The sequence below is a fragment of the Polistes fuscatus genome, unplaced genomic scaffold (genome assembly GCF_010416935.1).
Source record: "Polistes fuscatus isolate 324 unplaced genomic scaffold, CU_Pfus_HIC Scaffold6, whole genome shotgun sequence".
Taxonomy (NCBI): domain Eukaryota; kingdom Metazoa; phylum Arthropoda; class Insecta; order Hymenoptera; family Vespidae; genus Polistes; species Polistes fuscatus.
The window spans coordinates 5,118,105-5,140,147 of record NW_025113140.1 but is presented as its reverse complement, the minus strand read 5'-3'; the positions used below and the strand labels follow the sequence as shown (position 1 = coordinate 5,140,147).

Below are 22,043 nucleotides of genomic sequence, written 5' to 3'. Positions count from 1 at the left end.
CTGGAACTCGATTGGACAATAAATAAAGGATAGGTATTATCGATAAATCATACTGCATTACCAAGTGTTAATATAATTGGGCTGTTAATTATATTCATAGTAATAATCAATGCTTATGTATATAATATCGTTTCTATTTACAATCAATTTTAAATAAAAAAATAATCCAATAAATCATGTTTTAAAGAGAATTACTTTACTGCAAAACTTGATTGAAAATTGAAATAAATTGGTGACAAGTTGTGTCATCGAGAATAATATAATTTTGACCTCATTTGAATTCGGTTTATATAAGATTACAAATTGTCATTTCATGAAAGTGTTGTATTCATTGGAAATATCAGATGTAAAAATGGAAAACATGAAAACGTGAAAAATATTGAATATTGTTTACTTGTCCTGAGACTTCACAACTTGGCACAGCCACACCCATTAAGTTCACCGTAAAGATTTTCTCTTATTGTTTTACATCGAATTGAATTAGTTACTTTGTTGTTGAGGTTTGGACCATTCTACGCTTAAAATAAGATGATCGTATCCATAACCATCGAGAGTGGCAATAGCTTTAGCAGCTTCCGCTCTATACTTGAAATGTACATATGCAAATCCTTTGCACAAATTTGTTTGTTTTTCCTTTGCTAAGTATTGTTTCACAACCGTTCCGAACGATTTAACCAGTTCATCCAAATCAGCATCTGTAGTACTCTGAGATAAATTGGAAATACGAATGGCTGTAGTATCGTCTCTTCTCTGCATTTGCATAGCATCACCACGCTTGTTGCCACCATCTCGCATACTCGGTGGAACGTATTTACTTCCTTGTGGTTTCAACTCAGCCATTGCTCCAGGAACAGCGGGACTTACAAGAGGTTTCTTATCATCTGGTACTTTACCTAAAAATAATAATAATAATAATAAAATAATAATAATAATAATAATAGTTAGAAAAAGAATCTGTAAAACTCGCTGTAAAAATATTTACCTCCAGCAAGTACAGTATCCTTGTATGGACACTTAGAAGTCCAATGGTCACCGTTACAATTACGACATTTAACGACACCCTTATCACCCATGTTTTTAAGCTTATCTAGAGTATCCTCTTCGACTTTATTTTCTTCCTCTTTACTAGATATAAATTGCATGAAGACATCTTCCGCACCAACTGTAGTAGCAGGATTGGGACCTGGTCTGTCATCAGCGGAGTCTCCAAACTTTGCCCAATTCTTCCTTGCAGCAATGGTCTTTGATACTATGCGACGTTCAATTTTGTAAGTACTTACTACCTTAACCTTCTTATTATCCTGATTATACTTATACTCTGTAAGTATCTTAAATCCATTCTCATAAACCTCAGAAGGTGGAGGTAATACTCCTCCTTCTTCTTCGACTTCATCTGCCCAGCTGGACTTAATTTCAGATGCTACCGGCATTTCTATAAATTAAGATTAATAAACAATAAACCGTATTGCTGATATATACGTCAGAAACGATTGAAAATCATATTGTCGTACAAGAAGTATACGAAAATCAGGAGATAATTTGTAGAGATAACAACATTTTTAAAAAATCCATACTTAACGATAGATTAATGGAACTCGGTAAAAAATATAAAAACAATTACCTTAAAATACGAAGAAAAACTGTAGGATACAATTAACGAGAATCAGAACGCAGACAGCAAAATGCGATTAATATGGCGGTATTTCCGGATGTGACTTAGGTTCTCAAGTATGGTTAGCGATGATGGCGCCACTGATGGTTAAGGAACAAATTAAAGTAAAAATGGCGATTTGTAGCGTCTTGTGTCCACTGTGAGTAGATGATGTTTTTCGGAGGAAAATTCCGATCGTATAAAAAAGAAGGTCCAATTTTGTAAAAGCAACTTTAATTATTTAACTTGGAAGAGTACTCGAAAGAAGTCGCTATAATGGACCAAGCACCTACAGGTAAATAAACAATTATTAAGCTCGACGACGACGACGATCACAGAGGGAAAGAGAGAAAGAGAGAGGGCGAGAGAGAGAGAGAAAAAGAGAGAAAGAGAGAAAAAGAAAAAGGAATGACCGTGCGCGCGATCTTACCGCACACATATATTTTCACCTTTAATTGAAAATTTACGAATGATATCACGTATTCGTATTAATCGTAATATTGTATGATTAATCGTTTTAGCATTTTCATTTTGATCAAAGCTGGAGATCAATGTGTTATGTATCACCCTAACTCGGTGAATGTTCAATATGAACTATTTCAAATTTTCAGGTTACAATGGGCACACTTTTTAGGACAGGGTTCAATATTTGATGCAATATTCTTTTATATTTCTCTAACATGTACTTTACGTTTACTTTTACATTTCTTTCTTTTTTATTTTTATTTTTTTTTTTTAATTTTATTATTTATTTTTTATGGATTTTATCGTTTAACACTAATCGATGACTCTAATTCTATTTGTTTTGATATAACATGTAGATACAGAGTTACGGAACATCATTGACAAACTGGCACAGTTTGTCGCCCGCAATGGACCAGAGTTCGAGCAGATGACCAAAAACAAGCAGAAGGACAACCCTAAGTTTGGTTTCTTGTTTGGCGGGGAACACTTCAACTACTATCAGTACAAAGTGACTACAGAGCAAGCCAGTAAGTGGGATACAGCCCCTTAACAGCTACCAACAATTGAGAAGCATAAAGGCCATGCTTTATTCAACGAACAAGGAATGAGTTTGACCAAAAAAAAATATATCTATAAATAAATCAAAGTAATAATATTAATAATATTAATATAAAAAAATAAGAGATACGGTTGAAAGGGTCTCTGAATTCATCGTACAATTAATCATCAAATGTGAGCACTTGGTTTCAAGATTTTGGGATTGCTATTTGTTAAGCAGAATGCTTTTGCTAAAGACATCTTGTATTCCTCGACAATGGCGATTTTGAGAAGAATTAGTTTTAAGATTCTTACTGGAACTTATGTAATACGGAGTACATTGTCGGTGTAAAGCTTAAATCTATGTGGGAGGTATAAATAATCCCATATAATGTATATACCCTGTAAAGCCCTTGTAATATAGAAATATAAAAACAGGGAAAAGAATATAGTGCTCCCAAAAGACTTACCGGATTTTTTTGATTATATGTATACTTCTCTAATAAACCCGCCAAGAATTAAATTATGCACCAGTAAAGATAATACAGAACAGAAATTGGACTATTTGTATACTTTTTCAATAACAAATTGAAGAAATAAAACATCTTACAATAATCAACCGTCATTCGTTTACAGTTTTAAAGCAAAAAGGAATAAATCCAATGCAAAATGCAGACCCACGTTTAAACGTTTCGCAGCAGCAGCAAACAGCCGCTACCGCCACCCAGTCGCTGAATAACGTCAATCTAACGTCTGGCCTAAATACTCAGAACAATGGATTAAATCCGGTAGTTGGAATTGGACCAGTGGGAAATTCGGCTGGTACAGTGATACCAGGTGTACCCGGACAAATTGGAGGACCAACTAATACCGGACCACCAATTGGAACGGTACCGTCTGCCATGGGAGGTGTAAACCCACCTATAGGTGGAGTCACACCAGCGGTTAACATCGGTGGCCCACCAGCATGGCTTCAAACAGAACTGGCCAATCTTCAATCGCAACAAACGACTCTGCAGGAACAAGTTAGACAATCGGAACAAAATCTTGCTGCTCAACATGCTGCATTGATGGCTCAACAACAAGGCAGAGTCGAGGATGCAGTTAGACAAGCTCAAGAAACAGCTCTGCAAAATAATGCTCAAACTACCAACACTGATCTAACAGCATTTGATACTGTTTTGCAACCCATTATCGATAGCTGTACCAAAGACAGCATAAGTGCGGGAAAAGCTTGGATTCTTCAAAATTCTGTTACGCCACAAAGCAATCAAGTTGTTGCTGACCATTTATTAAAAAAGTAGTGTAATATTGTTATTAAATGAAATAATCATTACTTTATTTGAAAATATCTTTTAACATATGTTTTTGTTACAGAGTTATCCAAGGATCGACATTTAGCCATAAGCTACACATTATATATTTGGTAAACGATGTCTTGCATCATTGGTGAGTATATGAATTTTTCTAAGAATACGCCAATCATTTAGTTTGATTATATTATTAAATATTTCATCGACTTTGTATGTGTGTGATATTTGATTAATAGTATTAGGTGTATTTTTACAATCAAATAGAAATTCTTTATTAATTGTGAGATTATCTATGAAATGTATATTTTTTATAATTATGCTTGCATCTGTATGTATATTTATATATTTATATATATATACATATATATATTTGCAAAGTATAACATTTCTTAGCGCTAGAAAAAAATCTATGGATCTTCGAAAGGCGATGGAAAGTGTAGTTGTACCCATGTTCTGTAATACTTCATTAGCCGCATCCGAAGAACAACTTAACAAGCTTAACAAATTATTAAGCCTTTGGGAATCAAAGAATAATTACTTTGACGAAGGAATTATAGATAAATTGAAACAACCCAGTGCATCATGGTCAGAATATCAAGCTAATTTGGTATCTCAACATGCCAGTGCTATTACTCCTATTACAACTTCAACAAAACAAACATTTGACAATTATCAAGCTCAACATCAAGCATTCGTTACGCATGCTTTAAGACAAATTCAAAATATTGAACAGCAAAAAATTGCAATTGATCAGCAACTGAAAGCACCACCTCCGCAACTGGTATTTTATTTTATTGTATCATTTGTATTTTACCAGTGGTGTTAACATTGGTTTTTATAAAATGATGTTTTTTATAGAATCAACAAAACATGGCACTACCACCTAATCACACTGGTCCCAGCGGACCAATGGGTAGCGATGTTAACTTTAGTCAACCCCCACCTGGTTGGGGTGTACCACCAGGAAACGAACCACCACCATTCTCGAATGTTCCTTTACCAGATTTTTCTAAACCACCGCCAGGATTCGGTCCACCGCCTGTCATTCACGAACCATCCGTCGAAGATCTGATGCCCAGCATGCCATACTTTGAATTACCTGCTGGTTTGATGGTTCCCCTCATCAAACTTGAAGATGGAGAATACAAACCATTAGATCCTGATGCTATCAGACTTCCACCACCTGCACCACCCAGTGATCGATTGGTTGCTGCTGTAGAAGCTTTTTATGCACCTCCAAATCACGATTCACCGAGAGACAGGTGAGTTGTAATTAATTTATTTTATCTATGGTAATATAAACCAACTAATATTACTTGTATATTACTATTTGTATAAATCAATTATAATATAAATGTTTTCAAATTTTTATTTTAGCGATGGATGGGAGAAACTTGGTCTCTACGAATATTACAAAGCAAAGAATTTAGCGCGCAAACGCAAAGAAGAAGACATTGTAGCTGGAATTAGACAAAAATCAAAATCACCCTCGCCCATTTTAAGGCCAAGATCAAAAAGTCCTAGTCCTCCAAAGAAACGTTACAGAAGCAAATCTCGTAGTAGATCGCGATCGAGGTCAAGGGGTAGGAGTAGATCGCGATCACCAACGGCGAATCATAGACGAAATAGTCGCAATAGTAATCATAATACTAGAAGTCGTAGAAGAAGAAACAGCAATAAGGATCGAAGTCCTGATAGGAGATTAGACCGACAGGATCGTAGTCCAACTCCTCCAAGTTTTCTGTAAGTCTTTTTATTTTATTTTACTTTATTATTGTGAGAACACAGCGTTCCAGATTCTTCTCTATTTAAACATTAAACATAATTATTATTTATTATTAATTATTAATCATTTCAGTGAATATTATAACTTCTTGTGTTAAATACATAAAAATAGTATTTTTATATATATCCAATTTAAAGAATATGTGTATTTTCATTCCCAAAGTGGCGCGCTGGGTTTTATGATAATAATTTTTGTTTCCTATTGGAAATTTGTTATCATAAACATATTTGATTTGTATAAATGATAATTATTTTTTATTTAGTGGATCAACATATAGCAAAGCTCCGCAAGAGATAAGTCTCGATGAAAGTAATAAAGGACACCAGTTGTTAAAAAAAATGGGCTGGGCTGGTGCTGGATTAGGTGCTAATGAACAAGGTATCGAGGCTCCTATATCGGGGGGTGAAATTCGAGATAAAAATGACCAATACAAAGGAGTCGGTATTAATTTGAACGATCCATACGAAAATTTTCGTAAGAGCAAAGGACAAGCGTTCATTACTAGAATGAAAGCAAGAGCGGAGGAACGTGCCGAGGAAAGGGGAGAACGGGACTGAATATACCAATAAGATGAAAATAAGGTGATATCAGGACAAAATGAAAGAGATAGGCGTATTATCGAGAATAACAAAAAGAAAGAGAAAGAAAATCTTGGCGTCGAAAACAGATCGACACAATTTGTCAACGATTTCTTCTATTGTTCTGCCTATGAGGGCTGAATTTCAATACACTTGTTCATACCAATTATTAAATTCTACTAATAAATCATTTACTTTTACAAGTAAAAGACTTAGTCATTAATCCTTTCGTTTTGGCATGCTTTGACGCGAATATCCTTTCATATAAATTCACCATCATTCCATGTTACAACCCCTATATGGGTCGGTCGGTTGGTCGTTCATACGGGGATTTTACTTGAACGACTCATATATGAGTCGCTAATAACGAAAGGGTTAATGATCGACATATTTCACTTTACAATTAATTTGAACCGTGTAAGAGGATTTTATACAAAATTTAATTATGAAAAATATTTAGATTTTTTTAGAAATTAATTTTACAAATTTTAATTTACTATATTTTATTGTATATATTTGTGTTTCCATGAAAATTGTGTCTATCTTTCTTGTAAGCCCTATGATGGATCATTTCAATTTGTCTGTAACCGTCGGTTGTTACAAAAAATAATTTCTATGCATCAAAAGTGACACACACGACATATAATATAATTTATAATTATTCATAAATTTGTAAAAGAACTAACAACAACAACACAACAAAATAGTAAATGATAAAGTTGATTACATATTCGTTCGCATGTTGTTTTTTTTCTTCTTTATTTCTACATTTAATGAAATTCTTTAGCATAGGCATATTGCAATTGTATATTTCTTTGAAAAAAAACTATTAATCAAATGATTCATTTGTTAAACCGAATTTCCGATTGTAAGAAAAAATTAGTGCGTTTAAATATCGAGAAGCACTTAATGAAAGAAATCTCTGTAAAGTAAGCAAGTTTGATAGTGAGAAAGAATTTTTATGGCAACATTATGAATGTATACAATATGTGACAGAAAAAACCCTACTCTACAGTTTGCCCCGCCTAAAAAGTTCATCGTTCTCGAAAGCAATTAACTCGAGCAAATTTTGCGCTCTTAACGAGCATATTAAAAATAAAAAAAAAATAAATGAGAGTACAACCGTCGTGCAGCCAAGTACATGTGACTATTCTGCATGAAACTCGACGTTAAGTACTTGTATTGAGTAAGTTAATAAATAATAATTATATTAAATATATATATACAAGTGTATACGGATATTTTCAAAACGAATATCGCATGATCGACTGTTCCCTTTTTATCTTTTCGTTTTTTTTTGTACACATATTTACAGATAATTGTAAATATTATATTTTACTAATCATTCGAATTATTTTGTATCGTTGAAACAGGTTTTAATTTTTTTTTAAACGTAGTTTAATCAATTGAGATCGTGGTATTTTTAATAATGCAACTGTAGTTGTAATGTTGAAAAAGCAACTACATTTACCGAATTCGCTTGGATTAATTTAATCAGTAATTTTTATATATACAGTATCTTATAACGTAAAAAAAATTAATTAGTCAATTTAATAAAGGTATTTTTCTAAATTCATGAATTCTACAAACGCGACTCGGCAATTTAAATTTTGATCGAATTATTAAAAATGTATGATAAAAAAATATTTATATATAAAAAAGTATAAAAAATTAAGGTATAATTATATATACATATATATATAATTATACACATTGTAAAGTATATGCTTAAGATTATAATAAAAATACAGAATAATATATATATATATATATATAATTTATAATTATCTTCTACGCGAATGACTTTTATCTTTTTTACCATCTCTCGAGCTATTCGTCGATTCACCTCTCCGACGTTTATTTAACGGATTTCGTGGATCATAAATTTCAAACCAATCATCATCCTTTGTACTAGCATCTTTCGCAAGTACTGGAGCTTTTTCTTCACAACGCAGAATATGCGCCATCCACAATTCGTCCTCCACATCATCTTTAGCTTCTCCTTCCTCATCTTCCACATCTTTCATTGTACTCGAACTACTCTTCGTACACTCTTTAGTATCTTGAAGTTTATTCCTGAATTTACTTAAAAGATTTAAAGTAAAATCCTCACGTGTTTTACCCTTTGCAGGTATTTTCTGTTTTGCTTTTTTATACTCTTCCTGAGTCTGCAAATAATCCTTCAACATTTCACTCTGTTTTCTTTTTTGTTCCTGTTTATCGTTCTCAATCTTTTTATCAGCTTCTTTCTCTTTCTTCTCATTCTGAACAGTGCGCTTCAAGTCACGAATTTCTTTCTTAATCGCTTCCCTGTTATTACGAATAGAATAATGAGTTTAAATAAATGTATATAAAAATAATACTCACAATTATTTTATTTTTATGCGTACGTACACTTTTTTTTTACGTTCTTCGTATAATTCTTTTCCAAAATAATATTCCTCCTCTTCTTCTACGTTTTCGTTATCGATTGCTTTAGTGGATCCAGTTTTTGTTGATTCGTTCGTCTTTTTACTTTTTTTCAATTTATTTTTCACCCTCTCAGTCATTTCTCTAAAAGTAATAAATAAAATTAATAATAAATTAAATGTTATGAATTATAATTTCGTTTTTTTGAAATGAAAGTTCTTTTGGGAGGGTACCGAAAATTTTTAAGCGATACGAAAAATGAAAGATCTTAAAGTTATTTGAGTGGTGGGGGAGAAACGGGGGAGTATCGATCGTTCAAATATTTTCCGAAAGACTACAGGAGAAACTTTAAAAATTTCATTTCAGTTGTACATAGATTTAATGTTCTTTTCTTTTTTTCTTTTTCTTTTTTTTTTTAAGGATATAATTTCAACTCACGATTTTTCTTTTGCGATGGCTGCTATTTGCTCAGAAGATTGCAATGTATTGTCGTCGCTTTCAGAATCAACGTCATCACTTTCTTTTAATTTTTTATTTGGTGGTTCACTGGTATCAATAACTGGTTGCGAACTTAATTTAGGATCTGATAACCGGTCATGAGCTGATTTAGCTTTATTATTCAATTGCTTATTCAAAATCACAGATTCTTCCTCATCTTCTTCCGCTTCTTCACCGAAAGACAATAACTTAAAATTTCTATAAAAATGATTATTGTCATACATGTTAATGTTTACCTAATCTAGAAAGAAATAACAAAAATTTCTATAATACTTACTTCACTCCAGTTTTCTTTTCTTTTTTACTTTCTTTTACATCGCTATTCTTCTTGGATTCAATACGTGGTACGATATCCATAAATGGATTGTTCAAAATTTCTGTTTTCAATATCTTTTGTGGATAAATAGGTCTATCATCCTTAAAAATAGAAAATAATAATAATAAAACATTCATTTATCATTTAACATCTTCCATATAATTCTTTTAAATAAAATATAATTAAATTACTTCGTCGACAAGAGCTTCTTCAAGCTTGAGCATGTTGTACAAAGTTTCTCCGATGACTTTGCCAAAAATGGTATGTTTGTTTTGTAATTCTGGTGTAGCAGCCAGTGTAAAAAAGAATTGTGAGCCATTATCATCCTTGCCAGCATTAGCCGAAGCAAGAAGACCTCTTCGACAAAATCGCAGCCTAGTATGAAATTCATCCTAAAATATAAACTTATTATTTAATAAATATTCTCATTCATAATAATTATATTTTTTATTTACCTTGAAAGGAGCACCGTATATACTCTCACCACCCTCTCCTGTACCTGTTGGATCACCACCTTGAACTATAAACCCTTTAACAACTCGATGAAATATTGTGTTGTCGTAATAACCTTCCATACATAATTGAATAAAATTTCTACAAGCTTTAGGAGTTTCCTTTGCCCATAATTCGATTTCTATATCTCCAACGGATGTTTTCATTAAAACCTAATCAATAAAAACAATAATTCATCAAGAACAATCAATTCAATTGATTTATTTAATTTTATAAAAGTTTAACTAACCTTTCCTGTCGTAGGAGGTTCTTGAATATAGACGTTACTCATTTTTGTTAATTAATGTATCACAATAGCATTACTCAATTAAATAATTACTTTTTGTGTATAGGATAAATAATATATAATTATAATAACTTTAATCAAATGATTATAAACTATAACTTTGTCACGTAAGTTTTTAGAATAACAATAATAACTATTTAATTCCACAGACGGCGCCACTAAGTTTTTTAAATTTACTGATGGCGCTGCAAGTTAACTGCAATCAAAAATTCAATTTCGCGCCATTTTAATTTTTATTTTTTTAAATAAATAATGTAAAAATGCAGAGAAAGAGATAATATCATAATGAATATTTTAAAATTAAATAAATAAAAAAGTAAGTATTAATTTAATTAAATAATCAAATTTGTAGTTTTCGAAGTAAATCAGTGAATCACTAAACGCGTACATTTATTTGAATGATTAAATTTAATTAAAATTGTACATATGAATTGTAAGATTAATTTGAATAACTCTTAATGGAAAAATAAATAAGTAAGGTTAGCTAAAAGTTATTAAATTATTTTATTATCCTTGCAAATTTATTATACACATTTTAAAAATAATTTATTAATCAGGATAACATGTGGGCCAAGGTAAACTTCCAACATGCGCATATAGATATTAAATATACAAGGTGTCTTGTAATAAATGGGATCCACTTTAGGAGTGACAAGGAACATAAAACAATGAACAAAAATTCGTACAAACACAAAATTCATTTATTTCTGGGTATTTTTTAAACCAAGGTCAAATAGGACATACTTTTTTAAATTGATTTTGATTCCTTGGTTATTTCTGAAGTGAGTTCCATTTATTATGGAACATCTAGTATATGTATTAGATATATGTACAATGTGTGTATTACATGTGTGCTAAATAATCAGCTGATGCGTGCGCTTCTAATATATACGAATAAATATATGTATACAACTCTGGAGTTTGACCATAGGGAACTGTGCCGATACCACGGATACGTTACGTCAGTCAGAGTTCAGTTCCCCTCCAGGAATACAGTGATATTCGTTCATAGTGATATGTAATTCTTCTTATCATCCAAATCAATTGTAAGCATTCATCCTTTTATTTTTTTAATCTATAAGTATCTTTATTTCTTTGATTTCTATTAAATTGTATTAAAAATATTCTTTTTATTCATAATTTAATATTTATTCCATATGTTTATGTGTAAGTTTTTATTTTATGCAAATTTTAATTATTATTTAATTCATTCCTTTTTTCTTTTTTCTTTTAACGGTTTTATATGAATGTAATACATGTATGCATGTATATATGAATATATAGCGTGGTTATTTGAGATAATGAATATTTTAATCTATTTATATCGTCTTTCTTATCATTCTGTTTTGTAATAGCAAACTACATTTTGCAGTCTTACTTATTACATTTGTCTGAAGGATTGGTACAATTATATGATTTTTTTAGCATATTTTTTTGAGATATTTTATTATACAATTTATTTATTTATAAAACAAAATATTTATAATATTAAAAAATATTTTCTATAATCTTGTTTTTCATTTTACATGAAAATACAAAAAAAAAATTTATTTTCCTTTATTATATTTATTATTAAATTGTTATTCTAATTAATTGTTTCTTGTATGTTTTCAGTATCATATGTATATACACGTCTGAAATTATTTATTTAAATTACGTTAAATTAACATCATGATATTATTGGAAAATTTATTATGGATGTTCTAGTTTATAATAAAAAAAAAAACAATGTAAGTCAGTTTATGTAATAGTTTGTAAATTTATTATTTATTTCAAGCATTGTCTTTTTCTTGTTGTGTCAACATTTTATACTAATTTCTTTGTTTCTTATTTACAGCTACAAATTAAAAAAGAGGACAAGATGACGGATATAAACAAATTATCTCGCTGGTATTTTGGAGGAATTGCTTCTGCTGGCGCCGCATGTGTTACACATCCATTGGATTTGCTCAAGGTATTATGTTGGATTATTTTTTTTTACGCGGTGACAAGAAAATAAATAAAATAATATTGTAACTATTTTAGGTTCATATGCAAACTCAACAAGAAGGTAGAATATCTGCGATACACTCTACTGTAACTATTATTAAAAAGGATGGTATATTAGCTTTGTACAACGGTCTCACTGCTTCCTTACTTCGTCAGCTTACGTATTCTATGACAAGATTTGGTGCTTATGAGGTACGCTTATATTATTTTTATTTATATTTGAAAATTCATAAATATCTAAAAATTAGTATTCCAAGATGATATAACTTTTTAATATTAATATTTATATTTAGGTAGGTAAGCAGAAGATTGAATCACATGGGAATCCTATGCCATTTTATCAAAAGCTGCTTTTGGCTGGATGTACAGGTGCTGCTGGCGGAGTTGTTGGTACTCCAGGAGATGTGATTAATGTTAGGATGCAAAATGATATTAAGTTACCGTCACACCTTAGAAGAAAGTAAGTAATGCATAAATAAATTTTATTTATTTAATAGTAATAATTTTCAATTTTGCAGTTACAAGCACGCTTTAGATGGGTTAGTACGAGTCATTAAAGAAGAAGGTGTATTACGGTTGTTTAGTGGTTGTTCTACTGCAACTGGAAGAGCAGTGCTAATGACAATAGGACAATTAAGTTTTTATGATCAAATTAAAATAATTCTATTGTCTAGTGATTATTTTACAGACAATCCTACGACCCATGTAATTTCAAGCCTATGCGCAGTAAGTTTTATTATTTTTTATCAATATATGTTACTTATCTGTAAGACTTACAATAATTTTATTTACACAAGGGTGCTGTAGCTACAACATTAACACAACCATTGGATGTTCTAAAAACGCGTGCAATGAATGCCAAGGTTGGACAATTCAAGGTGAGTATTAATAAATATTTTTTATGGTTTTAGCATCATTAACAATTTGTTTGATCTTTTTACAGAACTTTGCGGATCTCTTTTTATATACTGCCAAACTCGGACCATTAGCTTTTTTTAAGGTGAGTTCGAATATAAAATTTACTTCAAAGAAAAACATAATAATAACATTAAATTTTATTTATTCTGTATTAACAACAAATTATTATAGGGATATGTGCCAGCATTTATACGACTAGCTCCACAAACAGTTCTCACATTTCTATTTCTTGAACAACTCAGGGTCTATTTTGGTATTCCAATATCAAATGAAAAACCAAAATCTCAGTGAGATATTTCTGTTTCTTTAGACATAAAATTAACTTAAGAAATATTGTTCCGTACGTGCTAAAATGCACATAAAAGAGTATAGGGTTTATTGATGATTTGTGTAAACTGTCAGTTTTACTCTATGTCTATATCTTCTTCGTTACCATATTAACGCGTGTAATTATTTTACAAACATTTTGCACAATTAATTCATATTATTTTTAAATGAGATTATTCGTGCAATAGTAATTAGAAAAAGAAGGAATTGCTTATGTATGCGTAAATTCTGTTCCCTAAAAGAAACAAGTCGCTGTGTATTTTTCAATTATACATTCCATGTAAATACTATTGATTGTTATTTATATGCAGGCATATACGTATACATATATAAAATGATATACATTTGTATTTATATTAACGTTTATATGTACGCAACTGATTGATTTCATTGTTTTAATGATATCCGAATGTGTTTTACTAGCAGGTCTACGTAAGATTCGGATATTTTAATCACATGGATCAATTACATGCGTACGATATGCACAATTGCTATCATTATACGTACGTAGTGTACAATGAACGAGAATTTTAGGTGTCTCTATCCAAAACTGATATTTTTTAAATAAATATTTGCTATACGCACATCTGAAAAAAATCTTTCGTTTGCTCGAAAGTAAAATATATTTTCAGATCGAAATATTTATTATATTTTAAGCGTCCACATTGTAATTGCCAATATACATGTATATTTGTTATGTTTACAAGAAGAATTAATTATTATACAATGATTACGCATTGTTTTTCTTCATATTCCTAACTTTAAAAGAAAAACAACTAAAAAATTGTAATTGTAACATTTTGTATCTGTATGATAAATTGTTATGTTATCAATGGATGGTAATACGTTTCGAATATTATCAATAGCAAAAATTCTTAAATATCAATAGATGGTAGCACATTTAAATATTATATCTTCTAGAGATTTCTATTTTATCAATACATGGTAATACGTTTATATATTGTGTTTATTATTTTATTAAGTCGATAACTTATCAATTGCTCACAAATGAGTATTATAGACATTTTACAATTTTTTTAACACAATTTAATAAAATAAATAGCTTAGAATCAAATAATGATTATTGAGAAAAATAAAATATTAATTTAACAAAGATTTAAGAGACAATCTTACAATCGTACTTGTTTAGTCGGTAGTAGTAGAAATCTGGAGTTTATGTGCACGATTAACGTCGCTTCTTTTCCACAATTGTTATTTTATTGAATGTAAAAATCTAGCAGATAGGAATCCTTACGAGATTATCGATTGTCAGGATATCATTTTAACAAAATGATATCATTATATCATTATATAAAATAACCTTGATATTAGCTGAAAAGAAATCCGGTACGATAATCATTGTATGATATTTTTTTCCTGTTATTTTCCTTACCCATTAGTGCAATAGAAAAGTATATACATCTTTAACGTCTACGCATACATAGATTTTGTTTATACAATCTGAATAGCATCTATTTTGTCCTATTAACAGTTATTAACGTCGCGACGAGATTAAATGTTAACCTTGGAGTAGTTTATTCTGCTCGTATCGATCAAGGTATCATTTAATGCGTCATTTCGTATCAAAGTTGCAAAACAATGTTTTAAGATATCCTCTTTTGTGTATACTAACTAATCATACATACAATGATAGTTGGCAGGTTTTCTATATTTTTGTGTAAGTATTTACTTACATTAGATGGGATCGAGAAGGAACCGCGTAGAAAAAAGAAATCAATCCGAAAACCACGTCACGCCGTAGTGTGTATCAACATTGGAAAATCAATGGTAAGGGATGACGTAGTAGCAGTCCCGCCTCGCGATCATCCAATCGTCTTCCGTACCTTACACCCCACTCTTAGGCGCCGTCAAACACCTACCAACAAGATCGCCCCCCTTAACGTGCTCATTCTGTAGCAGACCGTCGAACCGATCGGACTCTGTTGACGTCGGACTATTTTGAAAAGGCTAACGCGCGAAATACACATACCACATATATACACACACGCGTATCTATGCAGTTTTCCAGTCGGCTAAATAAAGTCAACAAAACAGCAACCTCAGAGTCAGCAACTTCTAATTAGAAGCAGAAGATAAAGAAGAGGAAGTAGAATTTGAAGAAGTAGAAGAGGAGGAGGAGGAAGAAGAAGAAGAAGAAGAAAAGGAAGAAAAGACGGTGGCTGAGTTAGAACGATTTCTCTATTTGGAAAGGGTTGTTAACTGCGGTGTTGATTTACATCACCGATAAATAACGATCACCGGATCCGGCCAATCGACATCGAGACGAACGACACGCTTTCCCTATTTTTTAAGGAAGCAAAAGAAAAAAAAGAAATAAAGACTTACTTTCGAAATCGACGTGCATTATATATTACGCGTCGTTGAGAAAGAGTCCTTTTTGAGAATAACTGATTACCTTTACGTTTGATATCGTAATTGGTAATACTCGGGTGATTATATTTGAAAATTAATTCAATATTTTCGATTAATCACCTCTGTTGTTCTTTTTCCTTAATCCAAAGGAAAGAGTTTCTTTAAATCCTTCTTTTTTGGTATCAGCAACAACTACATCTTTACCACCATTATCACCACTACTACCATCATACTACCAGCGCTGTCACGGAGTTCTTGAAAAAACTCGTTTTGAACTTTCTAGAAGGCGCGTGGAGTTTCATTTGAAAGTCAGGGAGAGGAGAGAGAAAGGGAAAGAGATAAAATTTTATTGATAAAAAAGAAGAAAGACAGAGAGAAGGGTAAAGGAAACGAGTTGTGGTAAAAGGAAAAAAAGGAAGGTTAAATAAAACTTGATAAAAAAGAACTCGACTCTGCTTGTATTATCGTAACAACAGAGATGGCGTTTATGATGCCGGTGATGAAAAATGAGTGGGACATTTACAAAACCAATCGAAACAGGAGATCCTCCGAATGTTCGAATCCTCGTGCCTGTCGCAGTAGAAAGGTGAGTTATTTACAAGAAAAGAAAAAAAACAAGCCAAACTAACTTTCATTATACTAAATTTGAATTTCCTCCAAAAAAAGAAATATTCATTAAATAAAACTCGAAGCAATATGAAAAGAGATATACAGCTGGTTTCAAAATCAATACGTGAGTTTATTGAAAAGTCTTGAGCCTAAATAAAATTTTTCTTTCGGTCGAGAATTTACTTTTATTTAAATAAAAAAAAATGATACAAGTTTTTTATCTCTGACCGAGGCTCAAAACTTTTCAATCCACCCTCGTAGATACTAAACATAAATTTTAATTATGCAAAAATTGAATTTACTGAAAAAAAATTGTAATTATTAAAAGAAATATATTTTTGTTTAATATTTGGAATAGTAAAAAAGGATACAGGTGGTTTAAAAATTAGTATGATATATATTATATTATAAAATAGAGAGCAAGAGAAAGGGAGAGTCGACTCAATTACATGTATCACATGTATGTATCTGTGTACTTTAATATCTCCCACACAATCAATGAGAAAGACATATAATACGTACACACATTTCTTAGTCATTAGTTTATTTAAATTTTACGCTGGTTGGTGGTTGGCGTGAATAAACGATCCATTTCCTTTTCTTGTATTGTTTCCATTCCTTCTGTCTCTTTTCATCTTACGGGAGAAAAGAAAATATTAAGCAATGCAAGTATACGTATATGTGTGTATGTGTGCGTGTTTGTGTATGTGTCCTGCTATTTTGCGCGTCACGATATTGCGCAATAGCCTCCTCAAATATCTCGTTGGGCTTCATCGTTTATTGTGTACTCAATTCTTTCTACCCAAAGTAACATTTTTATATGGAAGGGGATTATGTCTTGAGTTTACTAAAAAATTACAAAATAAATTCTTTTAAGAATTGAGAATCACAGATTTTATATCTGTTGTGCGTATCATAACTTATGGGGATTAGCTTGGTTCATTTAAAAATTAACACAATTTTTGTTCAAAATAAAAAACGATTAGAATCGTAGCTTTACAAGGTTTTGTATTGCATACACCCCAATTGTATATACCCAAATTTCTTATAAGGATTATATAGATTTTCTTAAAAAAAAAGTTTAAAAGAAAATTGTATAGAAAGTCAGAAATAATGGTAACTTTGTGTATGCAAGATATCCCATATTGCATACATACTGTTTTATGCATCCAAACTTTTGATGGGGATTGTTTGAACTTTTAAAAAAATTACAAACAAAATTTTTGTAACAGTCAAGATGTACTTTTGTAACTGTGTGTATGCAGGTTCATACACCGGTTAGATACATACACCGGTTGTATGGATCATAACTTTTTATGAGGGTTATCATCTGAACTTCCTTAACAAAAATTCCAATAAAAAATCTACTTGATGATCGAGAACCACTGGAGATGTTCATATAGAAGATCCCGTAGCATACCCATGTTACATACACCAGTGGTATGTTGTATCGAGACCAACGACGACGGCCTTGCGCACGCGAGACGTATGGTAAAAGGAGGGAAGTGTTACTTGCGCATGGTTGGTGAATCTAATAGTCTCGCGTAACCTTGCACTCTCTTGCGAGTGCGTGGTCACGGGCGTCAATGTGTTTTCTGTCCCTCTCTCTCTCTCTCTCTCTCTCTTACTCTCTTTTTAAATGTACGCTCGTTTTTATATTTTGTTATCTCACCAAATATTGTTACTTAACATCGTTCCTACTTGAGATCGTTATCTTATCTTCTAGCGTATTTCGATGGAAATACACGTTCTATTGAATGAATAGTAGTTACGTTCATCGATCATCAGAATATCTTCATTTCTAATTTAAATAGGTGTCCGTAAGCAAATTTGAATTAGGGGTTGTATAGATCAATTTGTGCAGCAAATGTTTGATCAGTTCAACGATCTGGGTGTTCGGTATTACACGAGGGATTAATTTTATTTGACAAATAGTAAAACGTGAACAGTCATAATAGCAATCATAGACATAATTATTAAGATCGGTATGAATATTTGTATCGATTAATAATTGTAATTATTATAAATATCCAAATATATAAAAGGGTAGTGTTTGTAAAATTTTCGGCTAACGTAATACTAGTAAATTAGTTTTATAAACAATTGTAAGAAAAAATTGAGAAGAAAAAAAAGAATGTTCGTTTTTATGTTTATTGTTGCAGGTATCGGAATGTTCAAAATCGGCAGGACCGTCCTTGTCGACGTCACCAGGTTCGGATTTTCTAACCTCACCAGCCCATCGGTCTGTACCCTTGACTTCTCGACATTTCTCTCGAGCATCGTCAAGAGCGTCTCAGAGCTCGCTTCAGAGCCCAAGCAAAAGTACCGGCTCCTCTCCCCCAAAGACCGGTAGTTCCAATTCCCTCAACAAGTTTCACATTTGTCTCGTTGACAAACTTAAAAGAAGCTTGAAAAAAGGAGACGACGATGAGGAAGATCAAAGAAACTTATCATGAAACAGTTCCAGGGTTTCGATGCGGACACAAGGTTCCGTTTCGAAACCGATCGAGATCCGTCGAACTTCGGCACCAGTCGCGACAATTGAACCGAATAGCGGAGTGGTGGCGCGATCATGTCCGAATCAACCTTCGGCGTGGTAGTAAATCTCTAATAAATGAGGAAAGAGATGGGAAACGAATGAAACAACCTACCAACCAATCAACCAATCAATCTACCAACCAAACTACCAACCAATCAACAACCAACCGATCAAACAACCAACCAACGGGATGACCAAACTGGATTGACCAGCTAGTAAGAGAGAAGTATTCAAAATGGCGAATGTGAAGAGAATCAGAATGATCATTAAATCAATGAGGATTTTATATCTTATAAATTCGATTAAACAACGACCTTGAAAGTTTAACAACACTGATAATGATGATGATGATGATGATGATGATGACAACATTTTCTTGATACAATGCAATCTAAATTCTTTCTCTTTTTCGTTTCCCTTTGAAAATTATTCTTTCCTTTGATAAATATTCGAAGATTTATGATTAACGGGAGATTTCTATTTTCAATGAAATCATATATATGTTTATATGGAAAAAAGAAAATCTAACAATAGCCAGCCCCACCACCCTCTTTCCCCTTCTTAGAATGTTATTATCATCGATGGAAGGTTCTGTTATCGATTTATTGTGCTTGATAATGATTGAGAAAGGATCTTTTTAAGATCGTCTCTGAAATATGCAGCTTCGTATTCGAAGCTAACGAACGAAGAAGAAGAAGAAGAAAAAGAAGAAGAAGAAGAAGAAGAAGAAGAAGAAGAAGAAGAAGAAGAAGTAGAAGTAGAAGTAGAAGTAGAAGTAGAAGTAGAAGTAGAAGAAATAGAAGTAAGAAGAAGAAAGAGAAGAAGAAGAAGAAGAAGAAGAGAAAAAGAAGAAGAAGAAGAAGAAGAAGAAGAAGAAAAGGAAGCTGTTTGCTGTTACGTATGCAGTTTTCGATGCATCTTCTTCCGATGCATTCAGACGACTAGGATCGAGGTCAGTGCCAATCCCAAGACGACGTTTCGTCAATTTTGCGAAAATAATTTGATTATCTTTCTCCCTTTTTTTTTCTCTTTCCACCCCCACCTCTTCGATCCTCTCTCCAATCATTTTTCTTTTTTCTTTCTATGATATTTTTTTTCTTATCAACAAAAATAGTCGGATCTTTCTTTTTCTCTTTACTGAATTAATTAATTAAGAAAAAAAAAGAATAAAATAAACATACGAAAGGAAATGATTATATATTTTTTTTTTAGAGAATTATTTTTTTTTCTTTTTAATTAATTAAATTTTAAGTTCGTTCGATTATTTTTATTTAAAACAAAATAAAGTTCCTTCTTATAAGTAAGTACTTAAGATTTTTGACAAGTTCGAAAAAAAAAAATGGTCATCATTTTTATTTTACTTTTTTTTTCGAATTCGAGACTACCGAGGAGTGTCGATTGAAGATCGTAGTTTTTATATCTTCCTCGAAGCAAGGGATTTAATAGGAGAGAAAGAAAAAAGAAATCTGGTAATGGCGAAGTTCTAATTGATATGAGTGAATCACACATTATATGAATTATGCGTAAAATATGCGTTTGAATTAGAAGAGAGGAGGAATTTTGTTCAATGAGCGTGCCGATTTAGAGCCTATTTCCGATATGACGTAAGCGTGCCTCATGCGTATGAAAATCAGGATTAGGTTTAAGAAATGATCCATTTATACGTCTATTTTTATTTTTCCTTATCAAATTTAATCTTACTGTTTTGTTTTTTTTTTTAAATTGTTGATTACTTTTTTCTTGTTTTTGTTTTTTTGTTTTTTTTCTAAATCACAATTAAAATTTGAACAAGAGAAGAAAATAGTCTACTTGGTATAAAAATAGTAGAATATTTTTCTCTACAATTATTATATATCTTTTTTGATTTATCTTATACAGGAGTGGGTTAGAAAAAAAAAATTCGTTAAATAATTTTAATAAATTTCTGCAGACTAACTTGTGTTTAACTTTTAGTGATCGTAAAACTTTAAATCCACTTTCTGTATATTTAATTTTTTTTAGTTAATAATATGTCTTTCATTTTTCTTTTTTTTTTTTTTTAAATAAGTAGATCATTGTTAAAAGAACGGAACGAAGTTGCAAAATAAAGTAACATAATGCTAATTATAGCTTTTATTAGGAAAAAGAAAAAGAAATAAAAAAAAAAAAGATAGGAGAAGAGAATATTTTTCATATAAAAGACGCGATCGTCGCGTTCGACGTAAACGTGCACAACACACGAATCAGAAAGCGTTGTTAAAAAAGGAGTGAAGGGAGGAAAAAAAAGGGTTGGAGAGGAGAAATTGATTTTTCTTTTTTCCCCCTCTAATTCCCCTCTTCCGTTATCTTTGAATTTTACTCTTCCGAGAGTGGACCATCCTCGAATTCGTTGACTTTCGATTTTATTTCGAGATAAAGAAGAAGAAGAAGAAGACGACAAAAGAAAAAATTTATTAATAAATATTAATAAATAATTGAGACGAATAGCGTCGGCCACCAAAGTTTTTGAAAGACTCTCGTTAAATTAAAAGTAGAAAGTATTAAAAAAAAAGTGAATGTGTTTGCGTTTCGTCGATTATTCGTTTTCTTTTTTTTTTGTTTGGTTTTTCTCTCTCCCTTTCTTGTTTTTTATATACAAATAGATATATATATATATATATATACAGGATAAACCAAAAATGTTTTTTAATTATTTAATAAATTAATTATTCTGTTTTTTTTTATTGTAACTTTCGTAGAATCTTATTATTCAAATCGTAATATTAAACTATGAATCCTTAATTAAAAGCATAAACGTCTCGATAAAGAGAGATAATAATAATTGATTTGATAAATCATTTAGAAACATTTTTGGTTAAATTCTTGTATATGTTATTATATTAAATTATCTATATTAATTGGCGAGAATCTAGAAATGTTTAATTATTTAATAATGTTACCTATATATTATTACGATA

At 31.2% G+C, this 22,043-nt stretch overlaps 5 protein-coding genes and 1 long non-coding RNA gene across 7 annotated transcripts; 3 read left to right on the top strand and 3 right to left on the bottom strand.

The window, feature by feature from the left end:
- Nucleotides 1-53: 53 nt before the first annotated feature.
- LOC122523455 (eukaryotic translation initiation factor 3 subunit G) lies at nt 54-1,726 on the bottom strand. Its single transcript, XM_043645207.1, has 3 exons — nt 1,622-1,726; nt 983-1,432; nt 54-893 (listed from the first exon to the last, which is right to left on the bottom strand). Exons 2-3 carry the CDS (start codon nt 1,428-1,430, stop codon nt 481-483), a joined length of 861 nt encoding a protein of 286 aa, XP_043501142.1. The 5' UTR covers nt 1,431-1,432; nt 1,622-1,726; the 3' UTR covers nt 54-480.
- Nucleotides 1,727-1,751: 25 nt separating this feature from the next.
- On the top strand, nt 1,752-6,533 carry LOC122523452 (calcium homeostasis endoplasmic reticulum protein). The gene is made up of 8 exons (XM_043645202.1): nt 1,752-1,946; nt 2,473-2,643; nt 3,290-3,953; nt 4,031-4,102; nt 4,360-4,747; nt 4,825-5,228; nt 5,344-5,709; nt 6,015-6,533. Exons 1-8 carry the CDS (start codon nt 1,928-1,930, stop codon nt 6,307-6,309), a joined length of 2,379 nt encoding a protein of 792 aa, XP_043501137.1. The 5' UTR covers nt 1,752-1,927; the 3' UTR covers nt 6,310-6,533.
- A 1,555-nt stretch (nt 6,534-8,088) lies between these two features.
- LOC122523453 (spliceosome-associated protein CWC27 homolog) lies at nt 8,089-10,479 on the bottom strand. Its single transcript, XM_043645203.1, has 7 exons — nt 10,296-10,479; nt 10,009-10,218; nt 9,745-9,945; nt 9,515-9,654; nt 9,178-9,435; nt 8,725-8,883; nt 8,089-8,640 (listed from the first exon to the last, which is right to left on the bottom strand). Exons 1-7 carry the CDS (start codon nt 10,335-10,337, stop codon nt 8,115-8,117), a joined length of 1,536 nt encoding a protein of 511 aa, XP_043501138.1. The 5' UTR covers nt 10,338-10,479; the 3' UTR covers nt 8,089-8,114.
- A 774-nt stretch (nt 10,480-11,253) lies between these two features.
- On the top strand, nt 11,254-14,316 carry LOC122523454 (mitochondrial dicarboxylate carrier). Of its 2 annotated transcripts, XM_043645204.1 has the most exons (9): nt 11,254-11,398; nt 11,967-12,082; nt 12,190-12,306; nt 12,378-12,533; nt 12,635-12,801; nt 12,860-13,067; nt 13,139-13,219; nt 13,285-13,341; nt 13,431-14,316. In XM_043645204.1, the coding sequence occupies exons 2-9, from the start codon at nt 12,047-12,049 to the stop codon at nt 13,548-13,550; spliced, it is 942 nt and encodes a 313-aa protein (XP_043501139.1). In that variant the 5' UTR covers nt 11,254-11,398; nt 11,967-12,046; the 3' UTR covers nt 13,551-14,316. The 2 variants fall into 2 exon arrangements, with proteins under 2 accessions (XP_043501139.1, XP_043501141.1); XM_043645206.1 differs by lacking the exon at nt 11,967-12,082 and having other exon boundaries at nt 11,256-11,398.
- Nucleotides 14,317-15,473: 1,157 nt separating this feature from the next.
- On the top strand, nt 15,474-19,798 carry LOC122523456. Its single transcript, XM_043645208.1, has 2 exons — nt 15,474-16,545; nt 18,731-19,798. The coding sequence occupies exons 1-2, from the start codon at nt 16,438-16,440 to the stop codon at nt 19,022-19,024; spliced, it is 402 nt and encodes a 133-aa protein (XP_043501143.1). The 5' UTR covers nt 15,474-16,437; the 3' UTR covers nt 19,025-19,798.
- On the bottom strand, nt 17,036-17,805 carry LOC122523457. Its single transcript, XR_006305300.1, has 2 exons — nt 17,726-17,805; nt 17,036-17,203 (listed from the first exon to the last, which is right to left on the bottom strand). It is a non-coding gene; the product is annotated as an uncharacterized LOC122523457 (long non-coding RNA).
- Nucleotides 19,799-22,043: the final 2,245 nt, after the last annotated feature.

What these genes read in the sequence shown, in the direction of transcription:
- LOC122523455 (XM_043645207.1), bottom strand. Translation starts at nt 1,430, where the DNA reads ATGCCGGTAGCATCTGAAATTAAGTCCAGCTGGGCAGATGAAGTCGAA. An exon ending in GGATACTGTACTTGCTGGAG is followed by an intron (nt 894 to 982) that starts GTAAATATTTTT and finishes TATTATTTTTAG; the next exon opens with GTAAAGTACCAGATGATAAG.
- LOC122523452 (XM_043645202.1), top strand. An exon ending in AGTGACTACAGAGCAAGCCA is followed by an intron (nt 2,644 to 3,289) that starts GTAAGTGGGATA and finishes ATTCGTTTACAG; the next exon opens with TTTTAAAGCAAAAAGGAATA. An exon ending in CACGATTCACCGAGAGACAG is followed by an intron (nt 5,229 to 5,343) that starts GTGAGTTGTAAT and finishes TTTTTATTTTAG; the next exon opens with CGATGGATGGGAGAAACTTG.
- LOC122523453 (XM_043645203.1), bottom strand. Translation starts at nt 10,337, where the DNA reads ATGAGTAACGTCTATATTCAAGAACCTCCTACGACAGGAAAG. An exon ending in GCCATCGCAAAAGAAAAATC is followed by an intron (nt 8,884 to 9,177) that starts GTGAGTTGAAAT and finishes TATTACTTTTAG; the next exon opens with AGAAATGACTGAGAGGGTGA. An exon ending in GAAGAACGTAAAAAAAAAGT is followed by an intron (nt 8,641 to 8,724) that starts GTACGTACGCAT and finishes TCGTAATAACAG; the next exon opens with GGAAGCGATTAAGAAAGAAA.
- LOC122523454 (XM_043645204.1), top strand. Translation starts at nt 12,047, where the DNA reads ATGGATGTTCTAGTTTATAATAAAAAAAAAAACAAT. An exon ending in ATAATAAAAAAAAAAACAAT is followed by an intron (nt 12,083 to 12,189) that starts GTAAGTCAGTTT and finishes TCTTATTTACAG; the next exon opens with CTACAAATTAAAAAAGAGGA. An exon ending in ATCCATTGGATTTGCTCAAG is followed by an intron (nt 12,307 to 12,377) that starts GTATTATGTTGG and finishes TAACTATTTTAG; the next exon opens with GTTCATATGCAAACTCAACA.
- LOC122523456 (XM_043645208.1), top strand. Translation starts at nt 16,438, where the DNA reads ATGGCGTTTATGATGCCGGTGATGAAAAATGAGTGGGACATTTACAAA. An exon ending in GTGCCTGTCGCAGTAGAAAG is followed by an intron (nt 16,546 to 18,730) that starts GTGAGTTATTTA and finishes TTATTGTTGCAG; the next exon opens with GTATCGGAATGTTCAAAATC.